The following is a 12709-nucleotide window of genomic DNA, read 5'->3' on the forward strand; positions in this document are numbered from 1 at the left end:
ATTGTAATAGATTTTTGGTTTGCGTGTAGCTGGGAAAATTTCCTATGAGTACACAAGGCTAACTTATGGCGAAATTTAAAGACGAGGTGAACAAAATAATCACTTTCCCATAGTAATACCTTTATAAATTTTAGATGGCCAGTGCAGAATGAGATCACAACCCAATAAGCTCAAATTTTGGGATAATTATCTGGACCTGATTAAAAATCGATTGAGCTTAGTGACGCAAAGCCGATATTTTGAACCACCCTAATAAGCATGTTCTCAATGCAGTAAGACTAATCAACAGAATGCTTGCTAGCTTACACTAAACATGTCTAAGCGCCAATCTCAGTGGTCTAACTGTACTTCGCACTAATAGCATAGTTCTTCTTGTCGAAGAGTACAGCCACAAATGATGATTTGGTCAGCAAAGATTAGACTCTTGGTGAATAGTTACAAGTATCTACTATTAGCTGGTTGTATTGAGAACTAAAACTATAAATTAATCCGGAAAACTTTGAGATTAGGGCGTAATTTCTTTTGTAAACACACACTTAATTCGCCGATTTATCGTGAATTAAATGGGCTATGAAGCTGGGTATCGAATTCTCTCCGGAGAAAACTGAGTTGGTTGTTTTTTTCTAGGAAGCATCATCCTGCACAGTTACAGCTTCAACTAAAGGGTAGAACAATCACTCAAAGTATATCTTTCAAGTATTTAGGTGTCTGGTTCGATTCCAAAAGCACGTGGGGAAAACATATTGCGTATGTGAAACAAAAATGCCAACAAAGAATCAATTTTCTTCGTACAATTACCGGAACTTGGTGGGGAGCACACCCGGAAGATCTGATCAGGTTATATCGAACAACCATCTTGTCGGTTCTAGAGTACGGTAGCTTCTGCTTTCAATCCGCGGCGAAAACACATATCCTGAAGCTGCAACGGGTTCAATACCGTTGCCTCCGAATCGCGCTTGGCTGTATGCACTCGACGCATACGATGAGCCTCGAAGTACTCGCGGGTGTTCTCCCACTGACAGATCGTTTCGCGGAACTGTCCTTCCGGTTTCTTATCCGTTGTGAAGTAATGAACCCATTGGTAATAGAAAACTTTGAGAAGCTGCTCGACAGAAATCATCAAACAAGATTCATGAGTCTCTATTACGAGTACATGACGCTGGAGATTGGCCCTTCTTCATTCAATTCCTCTCGTGTTTGCCTCCAAGACTTTTATAGTTCCTCTGTAAATTTTGATCTGACCATGTTGCAAGAAATCCGTGGAATACCAGATCACCATCGGTCGATGGGTGTTCCCTTAATTTTTGCAAACAAGTACCACCATGTCAGTAACAATAAGAGTTTTTTCACAGATGGGTCAACTATAAACGCTTCCACTGGATTTGGAGTATTCAACGAATTTCATAGCGCCTCATATCAACTGCAAAAACCCTGCTCCGTATACGTTGCGGAACTAGCAGCCATATTCTACGCAGTAGAGCAAATTGCCTCACTACCATCTGATCACTATTTTATTTTTACAGATAGCCTTAGCTCGTTGGAGGCTATTCGATCAATGAGGCCGATGAAGCACTCCTCGTATTTCCTGACCGAAATCCGAGCAAAATTGAGTACTTTATCTAACTGCTCCTATACTATCACCTTAGTTTGGGTCCCATCTCATTGCTCAATTCCGGGCAATGAGAAAGCGGACTCGCTAGCTAAGGTGGGCGCTATGGAAGGCGATATTTTTGACCGACAAATCGCCTTTGCGGAATTTTTCTCAATTACCCGTCAGCACGTCCTCACCAACTGGCAACAAATATGGAATGAGAGTGATCTGGGAAGATGGTTACATTCTATTCTCCCACAGGTATCGAACAAGCCATGGTTCAAAGGATTGGACAAGAGCCGTGACTTTATACGTGTCATATCAAGGCTCATGTCCAATCACTACTCGTTAGACTCGCATTTCTTCCGAATCGGGCTCGCAGGCAGCAATTTGTGCGCTTGTGGTAGTGGCTATCACGATATCGACCACGTACTTTGGTCATGTACCCTCCATTGTGTTGCTAGATCCGAGTTATCCGCATCCCTCAGGGCCCGAGGAAAACAACCCATGCGGCCCGTTAGAGACATCTTGGCGAGCCGAGATCTCGACTATTGCAATTTAATATATGTGTTTTTAAAACGGATAGATCTGAGGATTTAGTAGTTAGTGTCATCTTGTGTTCCCCCAAGTTGTTAGCTGCCCATCGGTGTACCCCCATGTTTGTCTTTTTCATCAGTTGGTCGCTTAGTTCGAGATCAAGAGCACATTGATCTCCAAACCTTGTGTTCTCAATCCCTACCCTGCCATCCATTTGTTACAATTTGTTGCCCCTAACCTCGAGATAGCCGCGAGTAATCGGCCCCCGCTTTACTAACGTTAGTCTTAAGAAATTTTGTAACCTAAACAATGAATATCGGCTCCGCAAAGCTACGGCAAATGAGCCTGGAAAAATAAACACATTAAAAAAAAAATCGTGAATTAAAGTTCAATCTAAAAAACTAACAACACAGACAGGTAGAGGAATCATTCATTTGGTATAGTATAGTTCGCTAGATTGTGCTTTGGTTCGTGAGAAATCGTTGAATGACGTGTTTGTTTACAAAAGCAATTACGCCCAAATCTCAAAGTTCTGTGGAAATGGTATTTAATGTGAAGGATGCGAAAAATATCGGAGAACGAGAAGAAAACAAACAGACACTCTCGCGTGATCATCGCCTGGCTCGCAGGAAAAAAAAAGAGCAAAGCTGAGGGGATATTTGGTTGGTTCGAATCACGAGTAGGGTATACGTCCCTAACCTCGGTCTAATATGCAGCCATCGATTACGTTTTTAATCATAACTCATCAATTAATTTACCTGCAAACGATATTCTACTGCTAAATGGTATGCTTAGATATGCTTATTATGTCGTTTGCTACCAGAAACCACGAAAAGTTGAAAAACTTACTTTTTTTGAGACAATAACTCACCAGGGAAATGTATGTAATATGGGTCTATTGTCCCCAAATTGGGTCTATTTATGGATGCAACTTCGTCCTATCTTGTTTGATCCTCAAAAAAACGCTCTTGGTAACGTTTTCTGATGTATATTTTTTATCACTATCACTGTTAACTTAATGCTCTTCATTCCTCAAAACATTTCACAGAGAAAATTTTACGAAAACTACATTAAATCACTCAAATTAAAAATTAAAAATTAAAAATTTCGCTTATCGTCTTTCGACCGCAGAAAAGCGAAATCAAAACATTGTGATGTTCATTATACAGGTTTGGCAGAAAAAATCTTCCTTCCTGTTCGTTCCTTATCATCCAAATGCAAACCACATTGTTGACGTTACTCTTATTGCTATATGCTGTCAAATGAATTTCATGGGCCATAGTTAGGAACATAGAAAAGAAATGTGTCCCTAAAGTTGGGTCCATGATTTACTTGTGAAAACGTTGTTAAACAATTAAAAGAAACATAAAATATTCAAACAGCAACTGTAAGTTTTACGTCTAGTGTGTATTATCAGGTAATTCCATTCAATAAATGCCATAATCAGGCCATTTGATGATCGTCAGTCAACCTTCCCATCTTAACCTTATAAGTCATGGCGGCTAAAAACTCCGAACAGAGTGATATTCTCAACCAGTTTTATTACTTACGAGAGCTGAAAATGTATTGAAATGTTGTGATATAAATTGATTTGTGTGTGGTACACATTTATGAACCATCAGTGATCAATATTTTCCTTATTTTTTGTGTAATATTCCTTAATTAATTATTTATTTGCGTGATAGGCCGAATGAAAGGACTAGACCCACATTACATACCGTAACCCTACGTGTGAAATGATGTGAGATGGAGAGACTAAAGATCTTTCGCGATACGAAATGAAAATTTCTCTCGCTCTACGCTTTCATAAACTTTTTATCATCTCTCGTTCGCGAACTTTTTGTGAGAAGTTCCTTTGGGATTTATCTCTGCAATGAGCTGTGATAGAACTTTTTTTGAAAATGATTTTTCCAACACTACTGGGTAATATGATGCAAATAGTCTGCATATGCTTTGAAAACATGTTTAAGCTAAATACATACCTACGGCGCGACCTTTTTTAGGATCATCTTATTTTTATATTGCGCAGACAAGATATGTCCAATTTAAACCTTTTACGACATTTTTCAAAGTTTAAAATAATTCTCTAGAAATTAATTGCAGTGTCGGTATTGAATTAATTTATTTTATTTTCGATTTTGAATAAATAGAAATTTATGGCTATTTAGGGTACTCATTATGCCCCACCTGTTCACTAAGCCCCACCTACCCCTACAGTTCAACTAAAACTGCAATAATGTCTGTAGTATGGAAAAATGTCCAATCAGATTCATGCATGACCAATTTTCAAGGGTCATCAATCATCTATGACGGAGTGATATTGCCGGGTCAGGAACTTGAACCTCAACACCACATATTTATCAACCGATTACCGGGACGCTCACTTGCCACTAGCATTTTGGAAGCCCCTGATCCCCTCATCACAGTCGAGCCTCGAGTCAATGATTATCGCCACTACAACAAGCTTCTTTACAAGAGGTATGTAATTCGTACTCAACATAATCTGCAATGCCACCCCAAGGGATTCTGGTCGTTTGTGAATACTAAGAGGAAGGAAACTGGACTGCCGTCAAAAATGTTTCTCGACAATGACGTAGCATTGACAACTGAGGACAAATGCAGCCTATTTGCTAGGCACTTCTTAAGCGTCTTCTCGAATGACTCCCCATCGCAAGCAGAAATTGAGCGAGCCGTCCGTGATGTGCCAACCGACGTCGTAAACATGGATGTTTTTGCCGTAGATGTACAAATGGTTCTCTCTGTGATGAGTAGAACCAAATCATCATTTTCACCTGGTCCGATTGTTATTCCATCTGCAGTCCTAAAAAAATGCTCCAATATCTTAGCTGCTCCGTTGTCCTTGCTCTTCAACCTGTCACTTCGTCAACAGAAATTTCCCGCACTATGGAAACGGTCTACTATGTTCCCTGTTTTCAAGAAAGGAGACAAACGCAATGTGGAAAACTACCGTGGGATTACCTCTCTTGGGGTTGAATCTAAGGTATTTGAGTCGCTGATAAATGAGAGATTGTTTGCTTCCTGCAAGCATTACATAAGTACATGTCAACATGGTTTCTTTCCTGGCCGCTCCGTGGAAACTAATCTCGTCAGCTTTACGTCGTTCTGTATGGAAAATGTATGCAAGAAACTTCAAGTGGATGCCATCTACACTGATCTTAAAGCTGCGTTTGATAGAGTTGTGCACGACGTTCTGCTAGCAAAGCTTGAAAAAATTGAATGTTCTGTTTCCTTCTGCAGCTGGCTTAGATCGTACCTCGTGCAACGTGAAGTTACTGTATGCATTGGAAACTACTCATCGTACTGTTTCTCGAACAGATCAGGAGTTCCACAGGGTAGCACTTTGGGACCAATGCTCTTCTCTTTATTTGTGAACGATGTAACGTTTATTCTACTACGTGGAGGTAAATTGTTTTTTGCCGATGACTTGAAGATTTATCTAGTCGTTCGAGGCAAAGCCGACTGTTTAGAACTACAAAACCTTCTTGAAATCTTTAATGATTGGTGTGAACGTAATTTTATGGTCCTGTGCGTCTCAAAGTGCTGCGTAATTAGTTTACGTCGAACTAGGACTGCCATTTTGTTTGATTATAACGTTGCTGGAACTGCAGTTCAACGTGTCGATCACGTTAAAGACCTCGGTGTCATGTTGGATGAAAAGCTCACATACATTCGCCACTTCTCAACCATGATCGACAAAGCTAATCGACAGCTTGGATTCATGTTCAAGATATCTAAGGAATTTCGTGATCCTCTGTGTTTAAAAGCCCTTTACTGTTCATTTCGCGTGTGTTGTCTGGAATCCCTACCAAGCTGTATGGAGTGGACGATTCGAAGCTGTTCAACGCAAATTCGTCAGATACGCACTGCGCTATCTTCCATGGAGTGACCCGCTGAATTTACCACCGTATGCTGACCGCTGTCGTTTACTGGGTTTGAATACTCTTGCTAAGCGACGAAACATATCGCAGGTCGTCTTCGTTGCTAAAGTTTTACTCGCAGAATATGATGTTCCTGAGTTACTGGCCAAAATTAATCTGTATGCTCCTGCCCGAACACTCCGTCCGAGAACCTTGCTACATGAAGTAGTACATGCAACCAACTATGCTGCAAACAGTTCCTTTGTCGCCATGATTCATCAATTCAACGAAGCCTCTGACCTATTTGACTTTGACATCAATGCCTCGATGTTTCGTCATCGTTTGCTGTTGACCAATTTTTAATTTTTAATGAGTGACTATATTTAGATTTAAGTGTTTCATTGAGACTATCAAGTCAGATGGACTATAATAATAATAAATAAATAAATCGTCCTGGAGATAAGATAATTTGATCTACTAGATCAACCGAGATTGGGACAATGTTTTTAGTATCGAAATATTTCCAGACATGTGCATCTGTATGGATAAGGTATGATTTATTTCCACGTATACCAGATGATCTAGGTTCTCCACATCATCCTGCAGGCAGTTCAGATGATTTTTTTTACTAGATCAACAAAGACTGGGATAATATCTGTACTATCGAAAAATCGATTTGGAAATCCTACACGGAAATAGGTTGGCATGATCCACATAGACACTGCAAATTTGTTTGGACATATTTCGATACTACAGATATTGCATCAGTCTTGCGTGATCTAGTAGAAAAAAAAATCTGATCTCCATAATGATTTCAGAACCAGTAACATCTTGTATACGTAGCAATAGGTCGGGCACGATCCACATAGACACTTTGAATCTGTTTGGACATATTTAGATGCTACAGACATTATTACAGTCTTGGTTGATATAGTAGAAAAAACCAACTGAACTCCAGGACGATTTGGAGAACCTAGAATATCCGGTATACATGGCAATTACTCGCATATATACGATTCGTTTATGATTTGGCAACGAAAAATGCTATGTTCATATTTCATTTTCATTTTGCAGCGTTTGGTGGGGCAATGTGAGCGCAAGTCAATCCAAAGCCGATGATAAGGGAAGGGTAATGGCTGAATAGTCTATGCGAACCACTTGAACGCCATGGGAAGGGATTGGAGAGGTCGGTTAACGTGTATCAAGTTGTTTTTGACCTTGACGTATATTTATTATAATATAATATATTTTCAAAGTGTTTTTATGTTACTTCATACGCGAAGCTAGCGATTTTCAGAGTTGGTTGGAAATGCTAACATAAAGCTTTAGTGTGATAATTTATTAGCTAGAGAATGATCTTTAGAAGAGAGTAGGTGGATAGTTCCGTTAGAGTACGGCAGTATGAAAATTGAATAGAAGTTGAAAATGAGCGAACGGCAATTAATGCGACAATTTTTAAAGTTAGACGCACATCTTTTGTTATTCAAAGCGCTGTGGATTATAAGATACTCGATGACCCTCGAGGAATCGATTTTGCTTACTGAGCAGAAAATCATGGATTTAACCCCAAGCTCTTCTACAGCACAATAAATCGCCACCATCATTTGTATATTTGATATTGAAGATTAACCTCGGAAACTATTTGCATATCAAGCGAAAACATAGTCGTGTTTTGTCGCGAAGTGTTATGTTTATTAGATGCTCGATGACCCTGGAGGGATCGTTTTTGCTTACTGAGCAGAAAATCATGGGTTTAATCTCAAGCTCTCCGTCATGACTCTTAAAATTCATTATCACTAAACAAAATTAATATGTTCTTTCGATAGCCGGCTATCGAGAGATTAAATAAACAACAAATAAACAATACATACTTTTGGTTGCATCGCCAACTTGAGGTGAATCCTAACCGAATACCCTACCCAACCCTCGAACTCCGTAGCACTTATGAGGGTGTCGCTAAGTCGGTGGCCTGTCGTTAAGTAAGTACTACATCAACATTTCCTTCCCTATCCCTAGTTATGGTAAAGATGGGCGTGGCCGGGAATAGCGACAGTCATGCTTCTGTTACTCTTGTTTAGATTGGAACCAATGTTTACTCCCCAGCATTATTCCTGAAAGTAGTCTAACTGAGAATTTCAGAAGAGACGTGAGTGTCGCTAGTATCCAATCTACGAAGTATATCATAACAACGCTAACGCTAACGCTAACTGTGTGCAAAGTTATTAGCAAATGAGCAGTTCGTGACCAAAACTGTGTATGCCAAGCATACCCAGGTGACACCTTCAAGTGACTAAAATGCTTCACTTTGAAGTTAGTTTCCTAGCTGATTTTTAAATTTCAAGGGTATATGCTACAAGTACGCTCTCACGTTTCCACTATGTCGCACTACAAAAATACATATGAGTATGTCACAATACAATAGAAGCACACCATAGAGGAAATCCCGAGCCACTTATCCCAAATCAAAATGAAGCACATATAAGATTAGATACAATAGGGTAAACGCTCCTATAGTTGCGGTACGTTACAAGCGTTAGGGTCCTATATTTGTGTATTGAGCCTCCATGCACAACTATAGGAACCTAACGCTTCTAACGTACCGCAACTATAGGAGCATTTCCCCTACCATGTACACAAATGGTGTTTAACGTTGTTCCCTGAGTAATTCTTCAATGAAAACAACAATGCAAGCTTGTCACGCAAGTTGAAGAACCCAAATAAATCTATATGCGTAAAAAAAAAAAAGAGTGATTTGCGGCAAAACCCACCAGTATCGCACCCAACGTCAGTGCCTATACGTAAGCGTACTACGACGCGGCTCTCAAACAAAGGAGTAACAAGTGTGATATATCACTGCTGGACTAGATCTTTGGTTTTCTCATGCAGTGGTTCATCAGAGAGGGGAAGCTTAGTAATCCCCATTGCCTGCCCATGGCGCCATTCTATCGCGGCATGAGCCAGCAACGCCGGTCATAAACCAACCGTCTCCAACACTCTACTATAAAGCATGAAATTAAGCCCGTCCACCTACAACAAGGTGCAAAAACTAGCCAAGGGGAGGGAACGAAAAATGCTATGTTCATATTGGAAATAAAAAAAAAACATGAAATAGTCTCACATTGGACAGACCCCAGGGAATTTCCGTGTAAATCCGGTGTGACTTATGGAATTGAGATCATTTCTCGATCATTTGCAGGGTGGTAAAAAGTTGAGAGCCTAATGAACAACACAATTGATGACAGCAAAATAATCCGGGACGGAAAGGTTACAATGAATTCCACAATTTTTGTGACAGCACATCAGTCCCTTCGCGATTTTCGCGACATCATTTAATGCTTTTTCGCGACTGAAAGGTCAAATCCACGACAAATTCGTGAAAATCACGAAATCCGCGCCTGTTTTAACAGCCCTGAAATTAGAGTCGAGCCCATGCATCGCATATTCGAACACATTAGAGCCAGTTTCTGACATAGGTCACGAATACCAGTCATACGCAAAAACGTCAAATATCTTCATAAGTAAACAACAAAATGGCCGGTAAATGGAAACACCAATTGGAACGGAAACCGACAGAGAAACAACACATGGGATTATCTCATCGGATAACGGTGCGATAATTTATTGATCAAAAATTGAGCATAATTTCGTGTTAGGATAGCATACTTAGAATCCACTAAAACATGTAGTCACTAATAACTCATCACACAATGCACTCACCTTTGACTATATTTTGGTAGATCACATGTTGATACTCCTTAACTAGTTCGGGTTCGAACTTGATCCCGTGGATAATCCGCATCTGCTTGAGGAAGGTGGATTTACCGGATTCGCCCGCACCTAGCAGCAGCAGTTTAACCTGCAGAAGAGACGGCAGAGAAAAGAAACCGAAATTTTACTATTACTAATCACTCCCAGTTTCAGTGCAACGTCGAATCTCGGGTGTTGTTTTATCCGAGGATTCTATTTTATTTTGTGGTCTGTATTATTGTTTCGGTATCGTGTTGGTGTGTGGTAGTAAAAAAAACTGAACTAGGAATGGAAAATAACACCACAAAACACGACCTGAAATCTTTCCTTTCTGTGTGAAACACACTGATTCTCCGGAAGAACAACAACGGCAAAAAAACATACTACCCGGAGAGCTACAAGAAGAGGAGAAGACTGAAAAATTTTTTTTTTTTTTTTTTGTCTTTATTTTAGAGATTTTTAGCCTGAGGCTAGTTCATCTCTTAGAAGACTGAAAAGGTAGAATAGAAGAGTCGTAAAAATTCAGCTTATTTATTTATTGCTCGGTCGAGGCAAGTCCCGGGTCTTAGAAAAAGAGTTACATCACTGACTAGTTGGTACGTACCGAGTTGCCTATGTCTGTGGGTCAGTGTCGAACAAGATGTTCAAACGAGAGTTGCTTCAGTTTCCCAAATCATGACGGAGGATCTCCCCAGAGAACTTGTTTTCTGCAAAGTGTCGTGCAGATTTTTTTCCCAACTTGCTTTGCGTGTTTCGGACAAGCAAAACAAACGAGACAAAGACAAAATTGACACCTACCCCACCCCTCTGGTCGTTGCTTTCTTGGGATATTTTTTTATGAGGAGATTTTTGGGATGCCTTCGCTTGTGTGAAGGGGAACAACTATTTCCTGTGGAGCCATAACCATAGAAAGGTGATTTTGGACAGTTGAAGAGATAGATTGTTTCGGAAGAAATTCTTTTGTACCTTACGGCATGCAAACGCAAAGCAGGTGTACGGTTTATGGCACGTCTTACTTGATGTTGAATGTTTTTTTACAAGGGAACAGACAAGGTTGTCATCGCTCGTAAAAACTACCATGGAGATAGAAAACTACAGTTGGCTACCTGAATTGGCGGGACAGTCGGCAAGCGATTAACTTTTGAAGATTGAAGATCTTTACTTTCTGAAGCCAATGGCTCTCGTTTCAAATTCAGTTTTTGGGTGATTACATGAAAATTGCATTATCTTCGCATTTACACCAATTTTACAGTTTTCGATTAAAAAAAATATCATATCCACTGCTGATCGATTGGTTTCCTTGCTAATTATTTTACTTTCGTCATGATCGTACGTCGTTTATGTACGTACACAGATAAATGTTTTACGCCAATTTCGTTTCCCTCCACATTGGCACACGAATGTACAAAGGCAGTCTCTACCCCAGACACCGACGACTTACAGCACACACCGGTCGACCTTTAAAATCGAAAATTTACTGCGTGCATCCGGACCTAAACACATCCGGAAACACGAAACCGGCTGGTCAAAGCGATTTTCTCCTCTTCGTATCTGTCACTCTGGATGTTTTATTCTTTTTTTTTACGCCGGGTTCACATTGCTTCTCCTTCGTTTTCGCAAATAATTTCTTCCACAGTAAGAGATGTAATAACATATTAATTTTCCTTTCAGCTCGATCGTTTTCATTACGGCCCTTTCCGATGAAAAATCGAGTGTCGAAGATCGAGATCCGTGGCAAGTTCATCTGAAACTATCCATTCAATATGAAATCGAAGAAAAAGTTCACTCGAGAGACAGAAGGCAAAGCAGACCCACACCTGGAGAGGTGCAGCAGCCCAGTCTTGAATTCCATTCGGACGGTTTCAACGAAAGTCATCAAGGTTGTGTAGCTGGCGGCGGGCAGTGACTACGACGACCACATATTACTTACACCATGATGGCGGAACGACACTACCGGATACCGGATATGAAATCCAAACGAAACAAAGAAAGCAATCTGTTTTTCTTTTAGCTCGGTGCTGATGGATTTGTGCAATTAAAATAGGTATACTATTTTTTTCAAAGTCGAAAATTAGCACAGTCGATTGGAAGAAATTCAGGGTTGTTGCACTCAGTAATTTGTGAGGCATTACTCTACGGAGTATTGAACACAATTGAAACTCAAACTTAATGAGTTAATTTTTGTAAGCCGGTAAAATTTACAAATCCTTTTTTTTTTTTTTTTTTTGTTAATTACTTTATTTGTACAGGCTCATTCGAATAAACTTTACAGAGCCAAGTTATCATTTTCTTTACACATTATAAATGTCTTAAATCTAAAATTAAAGGATTGGAACCGATTACTCGCGGTCTTCTCGAGGTTAGTGGATGACAATTGTTTGGATCGGGAGAGGGAAAAGGAGATTTGGAATATGATTTATGATTCAAAAATTTCACTATTTCTAAAACAAATACTTAATCCTATCGACGTTATATCAACTCTGTAATTATACAATTATTACAGAAACAAATCTACAAAAAAATACACACACACATACAAAATACAAACCGAACACAAGGTTAATAAAACTTACAATCTAATGTTAATATTCTTAAAGTAAACATATATGAGTTTCATAAACTCCAGATCGCGTCTAGCCAAAATATCCCGAACTGGAACATTAGGTTGTCTACCTCGAGCCCGAAGGGAATCGTACAACTCGGATCTGACTCCGCGGTGCTCAGCACATGACCAAATAATGTGATCTGCGTCCTGGTAACCTTGTCCACATTCACAGAGATTGCTGTCCTTCAGCCCAACACGGAACAAGTGAGCGTTTAACGAATAGTGATTGGACATGAGGCGAGACATCATACGAATGAAGTCTCGACCCACATCCAACCCCTTGAACCAAGAACTCTTCGACACCTTAGGGATGATCGAATATAGCCATCGTCCCAAACTCCCTTCACTCCA

At 39.9% G+C, this 12709-nt stretch overlaps 1 protein-coding gene across 1 annotated transcript in view; it reads right to left on the reverse strand.

Annotated features, from left to right (window-relative positions):
- Positions 1–12709, reverse strand: part of cta (Guanine nucleotide-binding protein subunit alpha cta) — a 64985-nt gene that overhangs the window by 22788 nt on the left and 29488 nt on the right. Inside the window, exon 2 of the mRNA XM_065222362.1 lies at positions 9724–9862. Coding sequence (XP_065078434.1) covers positions 9724–9862 — 139 coding nt within the window. The remainder of the gene's footprint in view (positions 1–9723; positions 9863–12709) is intronic.

Source organism: Ochlerotatus camptorhynchus, unplaced genomic scaffold (genome assembly GCF_037179485.1).
Source record: "Ochlerotatus camptorhynchus isolate MF236.1 unplaced genomic scaffold, CSIRO-AGI_Acam_v1.1 ptg000167l, whole genome shotgun sequence".
NCBI lineage: Eukaryota > Metazoa > Arthropoda > Insecta > Diptera > Culicidae > Ochlerotatus > Ochlerotatus camptorhynchus.